Source organism: Ruditapes philippinarum, unplaced genomic scaffold (assembly GCF_026571515.1).
Source record: "Ruditapes philippinarum isolate M1 unplaced genomic scaffold, ASM2657151v2 ctg4378_1_1_1_1, whole genome shotgun sequence".
Classification (NCBI taxonomy): domain Eukaryota; kingdom Metazoa; phylum Mollusca; class Bivalvia; order Venerida; family Veneridae; genus Ruditapes; species Ruditapes philippinarum.
Window position 1 is genome coordinate 53,562 of NW_026855308.1, and position 20,010 is coordinate 73,571.

The 20,010-nt window shown below is 33.2% G+C and overlaps 1 protein-coding gene across 1 annotated transcript; it reads right to left on the bottom strand.

Annotated features, from left to right (window-relative positions):
* Positions 1-17,144: 17,144 nt before the first annotated feature.
* Positions 17,145-19,137, bottom strand: LOC132742873 (uncharacterized). Its single transcript, XM_060731373.1, has 2 exons — positions 19,013-19,137; positions 17,145-17,828 (listed from the first exon to the last, which is right to left on the bottom strand). Exon 2 carries the CDS (start codon positions 17,820-17,822, stop codon positions 17,190-17,192), a length of 633 nt encoding a protein of 210 aa, XP_060587356.1. The 5' UTR covers positions 17,823-17,828; positions 19,013-19,137; the 3' UTR covers positions 17,145-17,189.
* Positions 19,138-20,010: the final 873 nt, after the last annotated feature.

Sequence of the window (20,010 nt, forward strand, 5' to 3'; positions counted from 1 at the left end):
AACAATTCTATTCCGATGTTTATCATTGTATACGTCTGTTGAAATGAAAACAGTTAGTAATATATAGTTACAAAATTATTGGCATAAAATTCTTAAGGAAGATGAAGAATTTAAAACCTTAACGAATCACAAAAAGGTCTTATTGTAGACTTGGTTTCATTGAGCCTGTACATGGATGCTCTTTCTGCAATACTTTCATATTTCCATTTAATTATTTTTTAAGTTTTAGATATCATTACATTCAAATACAGATTTCATGTTATGTTGACTCCATCAGAAACCCCTGCAGCATTTCACATAAAAACATGCGAATTATGGCAGTAAGAATGCTGTTCCTTGTCATGATGGCGGTCAACGGACTGTTCTATGGGTTCGGAGAATATACTTATCTTAGATGTAAATAAGAAGTTTTGTATTATTTTAAAATAGGCACGTATCATTTGGTTCATGTCAACATTATGTGAAACGCTATCGATTAGAAATGAAACAATCTCAGGAGAGCTGTGAAAGCAGAGAGTAAATATTGATGACGAAAGCACTGAGTTATGTAACAATCTTCTAACAATATAATAGCTATTTATGTATTTATTTATTAAGGTTTCAAACAAGAATATAGCAAGAAATAAAATGACAAACAAATAAAAGAAAGGATTATAAAACTTCAATACATAGATTTTGTAGGATTTTGGTTGGTTTGTTAAGATATATCTAATTTTAGCCGAATGTACATATTATGGCCCAAATATTGTTCCTAACTTAGATGTCACCAACTTAGTAACAATAACAGTTTAACAAACTTTTAACAAAATAGCCAATTATATTCATAGATATTTATGAAACTTATTGTCGAAAAAAAAAACACACACACAAAACAACAACAAAGACCGAGTTTAATAACACCAGTCATAGCATATTAAATTGCTCTTACAATTACTGATTATCACACTTCACTTTGTATCATATCAAATTGACATTACGCCATTTTTTCATTGTCTAGTTAAGCTGCATTATATATTTTAACTATATATTTTAAAAATACTGTAATAATAGTGATTGACAAATAGTTCATAATTTTAAATGTAACGAATAAAATAGTTGTGCCTTAAATGTAAAAAGAATTCCACACTCTTTTTATTTAACGTCACAACTAAATGCCAATGAATATTCACAGACATTTCCTTGGGCCACGTGATTTATTTGTCGTTCAGGCAAATTTTACTATAAAATTGAAAGGAATTATAGACAAATAATAACTTAATCTGACTTTAACCGTTTACACACAATATATATGGGTATAATGCTACTAGGAATTTAAGTTAAGTCCATAACACCAGTCAAGTGCAATGTGAGCAATCTGCCATTAAGCTGATGTATGATCAACATTTCTTTTAGGTATAAGATGCCTTATGCGGAACCTGCATTTTGAATAGTATTCATTTAAAGTGAGGTACTGAGCTTTCATAGAGCAAGTGTTCAAGTACTACTGATGGTCAACTTTGTTCGTTTTAAATTTACCTTTTAAGACAAAATTGGAGCTATAGTCACGACTCTCTCGTCGGCGTTGGTTAACCATTTTGTTAAGGTTCGGTTGCCATTTGAAAAGTACATGTGACTTTACTCTCATAGTTATTTAATACAATTTATGTTTGTTTTTTTCCACTTTGATTTTAAATTTGGTTTGTTTTATCCATTTGCCTAGAAAGTATTTAAGGCTATTCACCTCAAACTTGATTTACATATTCACTATCAAAATTTGTTACAATTTCAGAATTATTCTATTTGCAAAGCTATACCCTCTTGTTACCTAATATTTTGCTTCTTATGTCAATTTCTCAATTGTTCAACTTGTTTAGTTTTTAAATTGGAATGTATTTCTTTAGAATAAGTAACTTTATAATTATTCTTCTCAGTTATGCCCCTTTTTGATTTCTTGATAGAATATTTCTCAAAAATATTAAAGACGTTTACTTTAAACTTTGAGTACTTGTTAACTAACAAACTGAATTCTTAAGTGGTAAATAATCCTGAAAGCCATTTTATTTAAATATTTCCATTTTGTTTAACTTGAAATATTTGTTGCTGATTTCTCAAAAATGTTTTAAGGTTATCACTCTAAACTTTAAACATTTGTTTACCATTAAGTTCAGGTAAGTCTGCTAAGAATGTTTGCACAATGATTCCCCTTTTTCTTTGTTGCCTAATCTTAACTTTGTAGTACTGAAAATAGTCATGCGTGCCGTTTTGTTTCCATTTTGACTGTCAGAGTATGATTTTCTTATTTCTTTCTTTCTTTTTTTGAAAATCTTGAATTAAGGTACAATTTTTATATAAGGATATAACTATTAAAAGACAAAAATATGAAGTTCAACGGGTTACTTCACTCATTCTCATTCTGTACGGATGCCAATTAACCTATGTTTTCTGATATACTTGTCAATGGTTTTGTTTGTGTTTATTTCAAACCTGTGGTTGTTTTCTTTACCGCTTTTTAAGTTAGACTCGGGTGAACTCGTGTTGTACTGATTAAGACACATTTGTTGTTGTACTTGTATATAACTGATACAAAGTTTAATTAAAATCGTCAAAAATACTGAATAACATGGGAACTCAAGAATATGATAATCTTCCGTAATCCGTGATCGCCTAATTCACCTAATTCATTACACATATTAAATAGCTAGACAACAAACTTTTAAATTAGTATTATTGTATTAATTTTTATTTTGTTTTCAGATGTATTTTAGCACAGGGTCCTACGAAATTTACAATAGGTGAGGTTGATTTTGCATTAGACAGGGAGTTTGAACTAATGGATAAAAACGACGATAAGGTCATTAGTCAACAAGAATTTGATGATTTTTTATAGAGGCTATTCGTTGCCAAAAATCCAGCCTTTGAAACTTGATAATGCATACTTCGGTTCTACTAAACAGATTAGTAAAAATCTAATTGTCGATCCGAGAGTTACATACTGCACTGGTATTAAGCATTTTGATTATCTCGATTTGATAAAATGGGAGCTGTTAACATGCAACTTAGATAAATTGCAAACTGTATTTATAAATGTATAACTTCAAATTTGCGACATGTAGAAATGTAAACGATAGAACGTACACAATACGTTTAATGCTGTGCATCATAACGTTGAGAATGTAACTGCATCAACTTGATACACTCAGGTTTACAACACCACACTTTCCTTTTACATTCTTACGCGATTAACATTTGTAAACGATTTTGCAACTTCCATATATGGAATTATCACGGAAAATTAATAGGCGGAGCCAATTTCACGAAAGCAGAATATAAAGAGAGGAAACTCTTGCGGGTACAAAAATATTTCAAATTATATAGAAACTGTTACATCACTTTTGACTTTGAACATCCTCTGATTTTGTTAAAACGTATTCTAGTACATGATATTCAAGTAATGCAAAATTGGTTAAAATATAATGTAAAAATGTAACAACGTATATACTGATAATGAGCATAATAATATGCAAAAACTAAAGTTGGTGAAATAACATAAGGAAATGTTTCCCATATATAATGACACACACCGCTATCCATTGATATCAATGGTAGGGTTTTGTGAGCCACGGCAATACTCTCAGGCATGTCTATTTTTTTACCTTCAGCAAATAGTACTAGAATGCGATACATGGAAGGCACTTTTGGCAACACGGATAAAGAGAACTGAACAATAAGCTTGTGCCTTCTTTCGTTAAAGGACTATGTTGGGTTGTAGAAAAACTCATATTTTTTACCAAGTGTATAACCACGAAACAATGCAAAGTTTACTATCGATAATTCCGTTGTATAACCAAAACTTGTGAATTTGTCCCATTTTAATGTTGAAACAAGAGCCGGTTGAACCGGGTGATGCTCCCCGAATAGGTTTTGGACACAGGAAGGTATACCTCTTGTTGTGTCAGAGTTATGTCACAGACAAAGTTCAAAGTGTAAAAACAACCCAAATATTGTGCACGACACATTGTCTCAATATGGTGATCATTTTTGTGAAATAGTTGTAAAATCCGATTTCAAATAACAAAGTTATGCGCCTGACATTATTTTGCTGCAAGGTCATGCTGTGACCTTGACCTTCAACGTAGTGACCTAAATGTTGCATGCGACACGTCAATTCAATATGGTGATCATCTCTGTGAAATAGTTGTTAAATCCGACTTCCAGTAACAAAGTTATGGGCCGGACACGATTTTGCTGCAAGGTCATACCGTGACCTTGACCTTCAAGGTAGCGACCCTAATGTTGCGCGCGACACAATGTCTCATTGTGGTGATCATTTCTGTGAAATAGTTGTAAAATCCGACTTCAAGTAATGAAGTTATGTGCCGGACACAATTTTGCTTCAAGGTCATGCTGTGACCTTGATCTTCAAGGTAGCGAGCCAAATGTTGCGCATGACACGCCATTTTAATATGGTCATCATTTCTGTGAAATAGTTTAAAAATCTGACTTCAAATAAGGAAGTTATGGGCCGGACACGATTTTGCTGCAAAGTCATGCTGTGACCTTGACCTTCAAGGTAGCGACTTAAATGTTGTGCATGACACGTCATCTTAATATGATGATCATTTCTGTGAAATACTTTTTAAATCTAATTTCAAATAGGGAAGTTATGGGCCGGACACGATTTTGCTGCAAGGTCATGCTGTGACCTTGACCTTCAAGGAAGCGACCCACATGTTGCACGCGACACATTGTCTCAATATGGTGATCATTTCTGTGGAATATTTTTTAAATCCGACTTCAAATAACAAAGTTATGGACCGGACACGATTTTGCTGCAAGGTCATGCTGTGACCTTGACCTTCAAGGTAGCGACCCAAATGTTGCGCGCGACATGTCGTCTCAATATGGTGATCATTTCTGTGAAATATTTTAAAAAATCCAACTTCAAATAACAAAGTTATAGACCGGACACGATTTTGCTGTAAGGTCATGCTGTGACCTTGACCTTCAAGGTAGCGACCCAAATGTTGCGCGCGACACGTCGTCTCAATATGGTGATCATTTCTATGAAATATTTTTAAAATCCGACTTCAAATAATGAAGTTATGGACCGGACACGATTTTGCTGCAAGGTCATGTTGTGACCTTGACCTTCAAGGTAGCGACCCAAATGTTGCGCGCGACACGTCTTATTAATATGGTGATCATTTCTGTGAAATATTTTTAAAATCCAACTTCAAATAATGAAGTTATGGACCGGACACGATTTTGCTGCAAGGTCATGCTGTGACCTTGACCTTCAAGGTAGCGACCCAAATGTTGCGCGCGACATGTCGTCTCAATATGGTGATCATTTCTGTGAAATAACTTTAAAATCCGACTTCAAATAACATAGTTATGGGCCGGACACGAATTCAGGACGTACGTACGTACGGACTGACGGACGGACGGACAGACGGACGGACGGACGGACGGACAACCCGACGACTATATGCTCCCCCGAAATTTTTCGGGGAGCATAATAAATATTCAGTGTATCCTGGCATCTCTGTTTACCTCCATTGGGAGGTATTTTGAGTCATAGGATGTGATTTAGCCTTTTATTGTTAAATATATGTAAGCTGGCGTAGGTTAATGTCTTTTTATGCATTGTGCTGAATCAATAGCACCTCTTAAATATGTGTATATACATGCTGTCATTAGCTATAGCTGTTACCTAGATTTGCTGTCTAAATTTGTTGTCTATATGATCAAAAACACAGAACTACTTTTATGTACATGAAATACTACACAGAATATTTTTTAAGTTTTGTAAGTGATGGCTTTCTAAGAGATAAAATAAACAAGGTATACATAAATTGATAATCAACATACATACATTTGGCCTCATTTAAATTTTACTTATTGAAAAACAAAATGGGAAAAATGGGAAAATATATGGTAAAAATAAAAAGTTATGAACGAAAGGTTACATACAACTTTGGTTATAATGTTACTATTGTTAAAAGTTTTTTTTTCTTGTCAAGTCATACGCTAGAATTAAGGTTACTAATATAATAGTACTACTAGGAAAGACAACAGCCAGAATTTGGTCTGTATTAGTAATAAGTCGTATTAAAATCTCTATCAGAATGATGTTGACTTGAAAATTTGAAAGTGGTAAGGTAGCAGCTTAACTTTAAATGTTACTCATTCCTATCCAAATTGGAATACCATCAGTAAAATTTATTTGTCGTTGAATATAGTCTTTTCAATATTTTTCACTTCCTTGAAAAATATTTAACCTCAGACAGTATATGTAACCTGGCGATTTTTGTTTTTTTTTAAGTTTCTTTTTCCAGGAAATGTGGTGTCTACAACGTTTTAAAACTTATATGCCTATATTCCTTTAAAGTCCGCTGATGTTGATTGTAGGCAATCATGCAAGTGAATTATGTTTAGTAACTAAACACCTAAAAGGTATGATAAACGGAAGCTACGCCGCTTCTTGTCGCCGACGGTAAATACCGAAAATGAGCGGAAAATACGTTTATTTACGATGATTTAGTGGGCGGGAAAATGGGCGGAGCTTATTTTATCTCCTATTGAAAAACGTGTAAAGCTGGATTATGCTGATCTGAATCATGATGATTCGACAATGTAAAGCTAAGAATGTAACTTCTGTTTTGAGTATTCGAACACTTGGTATTGCTTTTATCAGTGAATGTTTTGTCGTTTAACAAATTGTATTTTGTTGAAATGCATGTTTACAATGTTAAATCGGCAAACTCAATCCAAGTATGCAACATTGAAGTTTACATACAAAGAAATATAATTGTATTTTTTTCAATTAACAAACTGTTCAACTCAGATCAACAAGGCTGGATTTTTGGCAACGAATAGCCTCCATAATTTTTAGGAGCAACAAGACAAAGGATTTAAAACATGTGTCTTGTACAGTAAATATATACGTGTAGTCCATAGCCGGGCACGCTAAAGTGTTATATGTAAGTTGTCCGTAAATAATATTTATAATGAAATAGAAATACATGAGCTTGAGGCATATTACTTCAAGGTATGTATACTTATCTTATCAAAAGAAGAAACATTTATACCCTTTAATAATTACAGCTATCATTGATATGAAAGTAACGATCATCTGTCAGATATCAATTTTACAGGTATGCCGCCAATATGCAAATCAACATTAGAGCTCTCCTGACATAAATCAAATAAGATTGTCACATAACAATGGCATGACCAATAAAGTCCCTAGGATGATCCATAACAAAATTCGGACCATAAATATTTTGACAACTAACAAAAGTGACGTAATCTGATGTAATGTTGTAACTCTAAAATTGCACCCTGGTTATTTATGATATCACAGCCAAGTGCCGCTTGTATATATAACATATGCACCCTGTTAATTAATATGTTACGGCCCAGTGGCGCTTATATATACACATCTATTTATCTATGAAATAACTTACTGGGAAAAAGTCTTTATTTTTATAACCATAATTTTTAATATCAAAATTATCTTATTATCGTCTGTTGCGAATCTAAAATTATAAAAAACAATGCAACATGGTTTTCGTTCTTTCAGGAATGTTTATAAAATTATATTCTTCACTGGTTCTTTGAAATATTTTTTGTACGGCATAATGAAAAAGAATCAGTAAGTATTGACAGAATGCATTCTGTTATTGTTCTATTAAAGCTTGAAAAACAATCATTAAAAGACATTGGCAATCTTATTTTCATGTTTGTCACAAATACGCCAGAATTTTCTAAATGGCAGAAAATAACACACAAAACTAGAAAAAATGACCATTTAAATTTATAATAGGCAATTTCAGTGTTTATGGGTGTTTATAAAACATTAAAATTTGATTTAGTTACTAGCTTTTTATCATGGCATTAGAGAAAATCTAGATCTTATAAATTTATTCACTTTGAAATTTCGCTGTTTCACTCCGTAGCGAGAATAAATCTCAATCTTTGTTTTTGTATTTTTTTCTATTGTCTTGATATTGAATTTATGTATGCATGCGAACATTTTTACATGTTATAATCATAATTGAACGATCAGTATTTACGCATTTAACTTTTCAATAAGCTAACATTCTATGCGGCCTTTATAATTTTATCCCCCATTTACGTCACATCCGGTAAGGGAAGTAACTCTTCCCTGACTGTTATCGCTTAAATGAAAGGGTCTATACCATGTGCGGATGCTATCCTTTGTGGTATTACTATTCGGTTCTCGTTCATGACGGAAAATTTTTAACACACTCACATAAATATACAATCAAACAGATAGAGCAATTAAGTGCAATATTGCCTGTTACATGCACAGCTTAACTGATACGTCATATGACGTCAATAAATCAAATGACGTCAGAATAAATTAATTTACGCCCAATATAGTCCGATGTTTTTTGTTTTTTTTATAAAATCTCTATTTTGTTAGAATTTTAGAATGAAATATATTCTATTTTTTCTTGCATCACAGTATAATAATAATGCACAGTTTATCGTTCATATGATTGTAATTAATCACTCAGACCGGAAGTCATGAATATATTCCTACGCTTTTGAACTCGAACTGTGCATTATTCTACGACTTAATTAATTGACGATGGACTTACTTATAAATTGATTAACAGCTACATGTGATTAATATAGACACGACACTATGTGTCAGTTTAAGAACTGATAAATTTAAGAAGCAATTCATATAATCTATAATTGTCACCTCATTTTAATGAGAATTTAGCGAGCAAGAACATTATTAACATTTTCTCCAATCCGACCCCATTTTGTAAAAGAAACAATAGCTTCATGGTCGGTATATACGGAAGCACAGAGGGGACATTCCGATTTTATATTATTTCCTATCTCGTGGCCACGAGTTATAACTCAGAAAAAAAACAAAAAACAAAATGCTATCTCGTGGCCACGAGATATAACTCAGAAAAAAACAAAAAACAAACAATCCCTATCTCGTGGCCACGAGATGTAACTCAGAAAAAAAAACGAAAAACAAAATGCTAACTCGTGGCCACGAGATACTACTTAGAAAAAAAACAAAAAACAAAAAATCCTTATCTCGTGGCCACGAGTTATAACTCAGAAAAAAACAAAAAACAAAAAATTTGCTATTGCCACGACTTAGATGTGTTTATCTGATTGGTCGGCTAACTCGTGGCCACGATAAAGCGAATTTTGATTTTGTTTCTTTTCTGAGTTATAACTCGTGGCTACGAGATAGCGAATTTTGTTTTTTGTTTTTTTCCGAGTTATAACTCGTGGCCACGAGATAGCGAATTTTTGTTTTTTTTCTGAGTTATAACTCGTGGCCACGAGATAGCGAATTTTTGTTTTTTGTTTTTTTCTGAGTTATAACTCGTGGCCACGAGATAGGAAAATTAAAATTAAAATCGGAATGTCCCCTCTGTGCTTCCGTAGGTATATGACAATGGCAGTCATAAAGGTTGAAAAATGACACTACTACCAAACTATGAATTTTTTACATAGAAAAGTAATAATGCACTTTATTAACTTAATATCATTAAATCGCTAAAGGATTTTATCATTGCTTTAATATACTTGAAACATTACCATTTCGTCCGAACACTTTTAAGGAAAGCACATATTCAATTTACATATAATTATAAATAAAAAAACTGATATTATATTTGTAAATAAATTTATCTTTAAAAGAAATTTGTTAGAATGCATGATGTATTATATCAATTTATTGTGAAATATGCATTCTTGCTATTTGAAATAAATAAATTAACCTCATATCATTTATTAGCATTTGTTTGAGTTTGTTAATATGAAAAAGGCAAAGCCTCAAAGCGAGCTAGAATTTCTTTTACCGTAGTATGGTTTAAAATAATCGTTCATTTTTATTTTACATTTTCCGTTTTAAAATTTTGATTCGGTATTTTATACACTGCTTCCGTTTATTCTGGTTCCCCCTTTCTATTATGTTTCCTATATAAGTGCGCAGGGCACCAGTCTATGCTTCCGTTTTCAATCAGAGTAAATCGGATTGATAAATAGTTAACTTGTTAAGAAATTCCCGAAGAATTAAGTATTTCGCCACATTGCGAGTATCACGACACAGCTATGGAAACAAATATACATTAATAATAATGCGATATGAATATTAACATTCTTGATTTCAAAGATTCAAAGATATTTCCGCCACATCGTTCACTGCATTTTATCGTTATTGCGAATTATGCTAGAATTTTTATAACGTAACAGATTCTTTGCTGGATTTTATCAATGAATTAATTATGAAATACGCTGGACTTAAATCTCCCATTAGTTATAACATTTTTTTTTCCTAAGATCTCTTGTAAGCGTTTTATAATATGTACGTTGTTAAGCCAACCCCTATCCTTAAGTTTAAATTATAAAAACAGCGACTGAGGTTTTGATGAGTCTCTGAGACTCCTAAACCTTTTGACTCAAAAAAATGTCCTGAAAGAAACGGTTTCTGTAGCATGACTTGTATGATCAGTTTCAAAAATAATGCTTATAAAAACGATTAAAAGTAAAATTGGTCGGCTACCTAAATTTAAAAAACCTGATACACGGCAATTCCATTGAATCATCAAAAAACTTAAAAAATTCAAAAAAAAAAGTTGCCACTGAATTTGATTGATAGGCGATCTTTAACATTTTCAAACAAATGGTTTTATTACTTTTGGGGATCAAAAAACATCGCTTTTCATGGAATGAAAAACGGACGTGTCACGTTAAAGGGTTTTCTACAATAACCGCCGTAGAACACATCTGCGGATTTTTCTTAAATTCAAAATTTTTCCCCTTTCATTTTTTAAATTTTAAATTTCTGTTTAAAGGGTCTGGGGGGGCGGGGCCCGGAAATTTTAAAACTTAAACGTCCCGTCCACAACATGCTAAATCAAACCGAGCCTGCAACATTTTCAATTTTGCCGTGTTAGGCTTTCTTAAGGGATTTTTATTTTCTCTATTTCAGATAAATTATAAATGTGTACATGTAGTACGTTATTCAGTGCAATTTTTTAATTGCGTTTGAAAGGAGGTATTTTTTATTCTATCACATCTGGCAATTAAATGATTGTTTATCTTACTGATCAGATCATTGTAGTTTTTATTCGTATTGTGATCAAAGTGTTATAAATTTATATAGGCAACATACTTTCAGTTGACAGTTATGTCATATTTTGATATAATTTCATAGTGAAACAATCAAACTATATTTTCTCTGTAGCCTAACATTATTAGAATGTAGATGTAAATAATATAAAATACATGATTGCATTTGTCAAAAATGCTATGCCACCGCATTAATACAACACCAAATAGTAATGTAGGAACAAATATTTGTGTTTCTATACAATTGAAGATTGCCACAATGCTTAGATCTGTGACCTATCTAATTCTTATTATCAGATTAGTGGTTAAATATATTTTATTCAAATAAAATATCAGAGGAGGAATCTATCAAATGAGTACATTTTTAATTTTAACCGTGCACATGGTTCAAATTTCATAGCTGTACATCAAAGGACAAAAAAGTTCAAAATCATCAAAATCTAGGTCACCTGATATCAAAAGTTTAATTTTTTTAAAAAGCCTTGGTCCAAATTTCATGGCTTCTCAAATTTTAAGGACAAGAAAAAAATGTCATGTCCCCTTAGGCAAGGGAAAAATTTTTACCCAAGGGGTTTTAAATTCAAACAATCTTGATGGGAAAAAACAACGTTCATGTCAAATATCAACTGAACCTTCTTTTTCAATTCAGAAAACATTTTTTTTAGTTTTTTTTTTTTCTATGTGTACAGAAAAAAACAATGCCCCCGGGCAGGAAAAATTTTGCCCCCAGGGGCAAAAATTTAACAACTTTTTGTAGAGGACCCATCGATGAAATTTTTATAGAAACATCAAAAGCTCTAAGCTTGTACTTCGACAAAAAATTCTTTTTTAAATTTTTTCTATATGTACATAGTGAAAATCAATGACCCCCGGGGCGGGGCCAATTTTTACCCCGGGGCTATAATTTGAAAAATCTTTGTAGAGGTTCACTACGCAAAGTCTCATGCCAAATATCTAACCTCTGGGCTGTGGTCAATTCAGAGAAGAAGATATTTATTTTTTTACTATATACATATAAGAAAAAATATCGCCTCTGGGTCAGGGCCAATTTTACCACTAGGGGCATAGTTTAAACCACTTTAAATAAAAGGAAACCCTTTGATGATATTAACACCAAAATCAAAACTTAAGCCCCTTTTACCTTTAGATAAGAAAGATTTTTTTTATATATGTTCATAGTGAAAATCAATGACCTCCGGGGCGGGGCCAATTTTTACCCCAGGGCTTTAATTTGAACAATCTTGGTAGAGGTTCACTTCGCAAAGTTTCATGCCAAATATCTCACATCTGGCCTTTTTCAATTCAGAGAAGAAGATATTTAAAGTTTTTTACTATATACATATAAGGAAAACTTTCGCCTCTTGGGCAGAGCCAATTTTAACACTAGGGGCATAGTTTAAACAAATGTTGTAGAGGACCCATAGATGATATTATATACCAAATATCAAAGCTCTAAGCCTTCTACCTTCAGACAATATTTTTTTTTATTTTTTGTTACTATATGCACATGAAAGTAAAAATCAATAACCCCGGGGTGTGGCCGATTTTGACCCCAGGGCTATAATTTGAAAAATCTTTGTAGAGGTTCACTACGCAAAGTCTCATGCCAAATATCTAACTTCTGGGCTTTGGTCAATTCAGAAAAGAAGTTATCTTAAGTTTTTACCATATACATATAATGAATACTATCGCCTCTGTGGCAGAGCCAATTTTAACACTACGGGCATAGTTTAAACAACTTTGGTAGAGGATCCTTGAGTGATATTATATACCAAATATCAAAGCTCTAAGCCGTGTACCTTCAGACAAGAAGATTGTTTGATTTTTTTTCTATTTGTACATAGTTAAAATCAATGACCCGCGGGGCCGGGCCAATTTTGACACAAGGGCTATAATTTGAACGATCTTGGTAGAGGTTCACTACGCAAAGTCTCATGCCTAATATTTAACCTCTAGCCTTTGTCAATTTAGAGAAGATGTTTTTTTTTTAAGTTTTTACTATATACATATAAGGAAAACCTATGACCCCCGGGGCGGGGATAATTTTGATCTTAGGGGCAAGATTTGAACAACTTTGGTAGAGTACCTATAGATGATAATATTTACCAAATTACAAACCTCTAATCCTTGTACCTTTTGACCCCAGGGATATAATTTGAACAATTTTGGTAGAGGTTCACTACAAAATGTTTCATGCAAAATATCTAACATCTAGCATTTATCAATTTCGAGAAGATGATTTTTTTAAAAAGTGTTTACTATATACATATTAGGAAAACCTATGACCCCAAGTGCAGGGCTTATTTTGTCACTACAAGCAAAATTTGAACAACTTTTGTAGAGTACCTATAGATGATATCATATACCAAATATCATAGCTATAAGCCTTGTACCTCCAGACAAGAAGGTATTTTATTTTTTTATCCACCGCCGATGGAATCGGGAGGGGGATATTGTTATGGCGTTGTTCGTCCGTCCGTCCGTCCGTCTGTTTGAACCCAGAGGTACTTGTGTGACTTGGTGAACAATGGGTAACAGTAAATTCTGTTTGATCATATTCATCCCGTTTTTACTTGTGTGTCTTTTATTAAGCCTTGTGAGACTAAAAATGGTAAAAAAATCAAAGGAAAAGTCACATAAGTACCATTTTGTGAGTATGTCCGTTCTTCCGTCCGTCCGTCCGTCCGAATTTCGTTTCCGGACTTGTTCTCTGCAACTTTTGGCTGGAATTCAACGGAACTTTATGGGAACCTTCAATACCAAAAAGAGATGAGCATTTCGTCGCTTTGTTCCGGTCAGACACTTTAAGTAAGAGTAATGGCCCTTGATTAGTTATGCAGTATGCATATAAGGTAAAAATCGTTTCCGCGCTACTTCTCTGCAACTACTGGCTGGAATTCAACAAAACTTTATTGGAACTTTCAATACCAAGAGCAGAGCGCATATCGTCGCCTTGTTCCGGTCAGACACTTTAACTCAGAGTTATGGCCCTTGATTAGTTATGCAGTTTACATATAGAGACAAAATCGTTTCCGCGCTACTTCTCTGCAACTACCGGCTTGAATTCAACAACACTTTATGGGAACCTTCAATACTAAGAGGAGATGCGCATATCGTCAGCTTGTTCCGGTCAGATACTTTAACTAAGAGTTATGACCCTTGATTGGTTATGCAGTATGCATATAGAACAATATTCGTTTCCGCGCTACTTCTTTGCAACTACTGGCTGGAAATCAATGAAACTTTATGAGAACCTTCAATACATATAGGAGATGCGCATATCATCGCCTTGTTCCGATCAGACACTTTAACTTAGAGTTATGGCCCTTGATTAGTTATGCAGTATGCATATGGAGCGAACTTTATGGGAACCTTCAATACAAAGAGGAGATGCGGATATCATCGCCTTGTTCCTGTCAGACACTTTAAGTCATAGTAATGGCCCTTGATTAGTTATGCAGTATGCATATAGAGTAATAATTGTTTCTGCGCAACTTCTCTGCAACTACTGGCTGGAATTCAATAACTTTATGGGAACCATTAATACCAAGAGGAGAATCAGGAGATGTGCATATTGTTGCCTTGTTGAAGTTGTTCAGACCAGACCCTTCATTAAAGAGTTATGGCCCTTGATTAGTTATGTTGTATGCATAAAGAGCAATATTGCTATTTCTTTGCAACTGCTGTATTGATTTCAACAAAACTTTATGGCAACCATGGATGCACAAAGGCAATTTACATCTCCTTGGCATGTCCAGATATTACTATTTAACACAGAGTTATGGCTCTGTTATTGCCCTGAATATTAATCAAGAACAAAGAAAATTACTATTTATGCCATGATAGATATATAAATAAAGTTGTTCAGTTGTTGTGTTAGTAATAACCAGTGCTCGGCGGGGGATATAAATTCAACGAATTTGCTTGTTTGCTTGAATCAATGACCCCCGGGACGGGGCCAAGTTTGACCCCAGAGCTATAATTTGAACAATCTTGGTAGAGGTCTACCAGACAATACCTTATGCAAAATATCTATGTTCTAGGCCTTATGGTTCTTTACAAGAAAATATTTTAAATTTATTCTTATAATTCCTTTTGGTTGCCATGACAACCAGATTTTTGCATGGAATAAAATTATTTGAACAATTTTTAAAGCCCTTCACTCATGGATCAATCTTGCCAAGTTTTGTTGAAATTGGACTAGTTGTTTTCACAAGAAGATTTTTTTAAGTTCACTATATAATCTATTTAACACACAAACATACACATATACATACAAATATGATAAACAAGATCAACAAGGAAAGGCGGCGTTCAATGAACGCAAACCCCATATGACCCAGTAACAAGAACCAACGGCAAGGAGCCCAGGCGAACCCCAAACAAAAACAGGACAGGGCGAACACACACACACAAAACACACACACAGGCGAATCGCTATATGCCACCGCATCGCGGTGGCACAATAAATGAATATAAAGTTCGTCATTAAGTCAACGTGATTACGTGAGGAAAATGAAATTTTGCACACATCATTTTGAAAATTTGTATTATTTTTCAACATGATGTCAACATGACGTCAAGAATGAGAACACGCATAAATTAAAAACCAGTCAAATAATATTTCATAAAGTAACACCTGCAGTTATTTTAAGCTCGTTGCTACGCCTTTCAAGAAAATACTGCAATTGTTATTTACTCTTTGATGTGTTTATTTTGGGAAACAGATATCCTCTGTATGTTTGTGACTTTCACTGTATGTTTGTCATTTAACCTTTATACGATCAAGGTAACCAAATGATTCTTTATTTTCGTAATCATTAAACTGGTGTTAACACTTATCATGTCTAACTCGCTTACCTTATAATTATCGTAAAACTTCTGAGGATTGTTTGAGTACCGTTCATGCTGATTATCAATCATTTCAGAGTGTTATATTTCAAAACATAAAGGAAAAACACAACCCCTAAAGAACGATCAAAACGACAAAATTGAAAATGTGGCAGGCTCGTTTGATAAAGTCTGTTAAAGGTTATCTGATTTGTACGACGGGGTATTCTTTTACTTTTTTATCATAGACAAAAATCAAAATGCTCCTTTCATCACATGGTACATGGGTAATCTATTATCCTTGTAAGTGCGAAGAAAAATATGAACAGGAACTTACTCATGGCAAAATGAAAAGTTTTTGACTCTTACTTGCACAATCATCATTTCAACCTGGATGGGCATACTATCAATTAAAAATGTTTCTGTTTACTTTAAAACTGGCAATCAAGTTAATCTTTATATCAACTCTATACTGGACTGTTTCGGGAAACGAACTCACTAGTGATCAAATAAGCTTAAAGCATACTTCTTTAACAAAGAAACTTAAATAATAATAAATAAATAATGCTAAACCTAAAACTATGCGTAAAACATAAACGCGTTTTTTTTAAATAGAAACTTGTTACGCAGCTAAACCATGCCAGGAATTTGCAAATCATTTAGGAGATGACAGATATTGTTTATTTTGTTACTAAACTAATAACGTTTAAAAATGATCACGAAAGGATATAATTGAAATTTTCATGATATCATAACCGTCATTTAAACACATACAAAGGTGTTTCTAAATTCGAAAATTTGCCATATACCAGTACATTTTTAAATGTTGATTAAGCCGGTGTCAGGGTGCGTGGAGGGTAACTTGCCCTTACCACTGTCTATGGACATACTCAATTACTGGTCGCCTGCAGCATTTTTTTTGCGGTTTTGGCTTTTTCTAATGATTCCTATTACTTTTTCTAGTATGTATTTCTTTGTGGTTTAAGCATTTGACATCCTAGCCCGATTGCAAGTTACTCCCATGTTTGCTGAATTGTGCATAAGAGCCCAAAAATGTGCAATTTCTAGTACTGCAAACAAGAGAAAAAAAAACGTTCTGGACATAAATAAGTTTTAAAAGGAATATTGTGATTTTCAAGTCGAAGCTTCAGTATACAGAAAAATTAACGATAAACTACTAGTGATGATAACAATACTTTTATTATTTCATCATTTTACTCTTACGGTTTGTAACAGAAAATTTAACCAACAATATGTGCAACTCCAATGGCTGTACAGGTCAGCGATGACGCTGTACACGCAGCACCAACTAATCCGCCACAAGCAAAGCCACAGGTTCCGTATGTAAAAATAGCACATATTCCGCAACCAACTTTAAGACCGGTACAACCTGCTTTGATGTATGTGCAGGCCTTTCTTCGTTGCAGTGAATTTTTTGTGAATTCAACAACATTAATATCGTCATACTTCCTCGCTGCTTCGATCATTGCGTATGGATCTGCTTCACATGTTGAGAATGCTGCGCTGCACACGGTGCTCTCACCACTAGACTGTCCAAGATGGATTGAATCCAACATCTTTGAAACATGTGGGTATCGTTGTATTAGAGCCTCTATTTTTCGGAAATCGGATGGATCGGTGTCATTTCTTGTATTGGTTAGAAATCTCGATACATGCATGAGCGGATTGTCAATATCCCGAGCGATTTCTGTCTCGAGAAGACAAAACAGCTTCTCAACGCATTTGTCATCACCCTGGTGTTCTAACAACTCGTCTGTCAGCATAAGAATCGGCTCAAGAAGACGAAGTTTTTCTTCAATCGGACGTTGAGCTGCAGAACAACTGATAAGGGAGATTATAACCAAAGCTATCATTTTTGTCTGAAAAAGTAAAAAGCGTTTACAATGATCAATTAACAAATTCTTGTATTCATATTTACATTGAAACTCAAAATTAAGGTTTGCTCGGGCGCGTGAAGGGTTGCAAAAGTGTATTAAATTTTGTTCAAAAAATATATTTATGTTGTAATAAAGTTGATGAAGTTGAAATAAAATAACGTGGAAAATAAAAAAAAACTTATGGACAATAATCAATGTATTTTATCCAAACAATTACAGGAAAGATCAAAGTGGCTAACTAGGCGCTATATAGATTTAAAAACATATATTTTACTTATTCACATTTAGAAATAATCAAATGAATGTACGACAGAGAAAATAATTTCAAATATTTTGAGGGGTGGGGTGAATATGCTTCGGACTTATATAGAAGTACAACAGATATGTTGATTGTTGATAGTTAATTCTCTGATGTACATTTATATCAGCCCCCTGTTACATATTTCATAATATATTCTCTGTCGTTTAGTATATTCTGTGTTGCTCTATACAGAACGTATTTAAAATCGATTATGAATGAAAGCAGCAATTAACTTTTAGAAACACTTTTGAATCCGCTGCTGAATCTCACTGGTTATCAGGGAAACAACGCTTTGCTCATGAGGGGTTCGTCGAACTAATTTACTTTTGTATATTCTCTGATTTTACCTTAACTACTCTCTGATGTTCATTTATATGATTCCTTATCCCAACCATTTGATTCCCTCTATATATTAATGAATATTGTAGTTTCTATTGTATATCTACATCGTCCCAGTCAACCCATTTGATTCCCCCTTCCGTAATATTATTGATAGTATTTTACTATTTGATATCATTGATTGTGTGTATTGCTGAATATTCTATATTGTACATTCGTCTGATTAAACACCGAGTCCTCCCGTTTATTTTGTTTAGGGGCTGATGAAAACAATGTACGTATTTATCCATCACTATATCAAGACAACAACAGCTTCCATGTTTAAGCATTCTGGACTTCATTGATATTTCTAGAACAAACATATATTTTGTTCATCAAATATTTTTTATAGAATTTTGCAACACTTCATACGCCATTGTTTACACGGCAAATAAAAAAAATGTGTTAAAAAGTACCTGATGATAAATTTAGTTATAAAATGATAAGTCTATGTAACCAAATTGAAAAAAAAAGATGAAATAAATACCTTGTCTTCAAGTCTCTCGGGAAGTACTTGACTGGTCTATTTTCTTATTTTGCCGACCTTTTAAAGTATTATTATGCAAAACATCTTGAATGACTGACGTCAGCAAAAGATAACCTTACTGTTATCGGGGGAAAAAAAAACAGAAATGTACACGGAAGTTTAATTTGTCGGTATTGGGGGGGGGGGCGATTTTAAGGGTTGTTTAAAAGTTTATTCTTTTTAAAAAGTCTTTCAAATTTTAATACATACCAAGATTTGCCTAGTACCACAGAAGGTAGAAATGGGCACCTCTTGATTTTAAGAATTACTAGTAAAGAAGTTAAACAAGACATGATACATTTAATGCAAATTGAAGTATCAATGACTTTGAATATATTAGTAACTTGCACGGACATCCACTCATAAACCTATGAGACTCGATGATGCTGAGCATTGAAATACAGCTTTTTAATAATAACTTAGCAATATTTTTGTCTATGTCATACCGACATTATGAGTTAATTGGTCTACAATGGACACATTTCCAGTATTTTAGTATTTTAGATATTGATAAAAAGCAACAGAAATGTATCATTCGGATATATTTTAAGTATTTCTTAAAAATACATGGAAAAAATTCCAATTAATTTAGAATGAGCATTGTTCCAGAACAATTTATTATTTGCTTATAAATATGTCTTATCGGATCATGTATCTCACACTAACCAGCAATATCCATTAATTAATAATTGTTTTCTTATTACTAAATACTTTCAACATTAATCTTTACCTTACTACCAACCTATCAGTTCTGACCAATTCACTTTAATATGATTAACAGAAAAAAAAATGAAGATAGCGTGATTTAAGTGCATGCGTTGCGTTTATTGTTGTTACGATCTTTCAACTAATTTGACAAAACAAGGAATTTTTATTCAATGAAGTCACGCGCTGTCCCTTTATTATCAAAATTGTTTTTGCATTTTCATGTTTGAACCTTGGTGAGAATTTTCCATTCT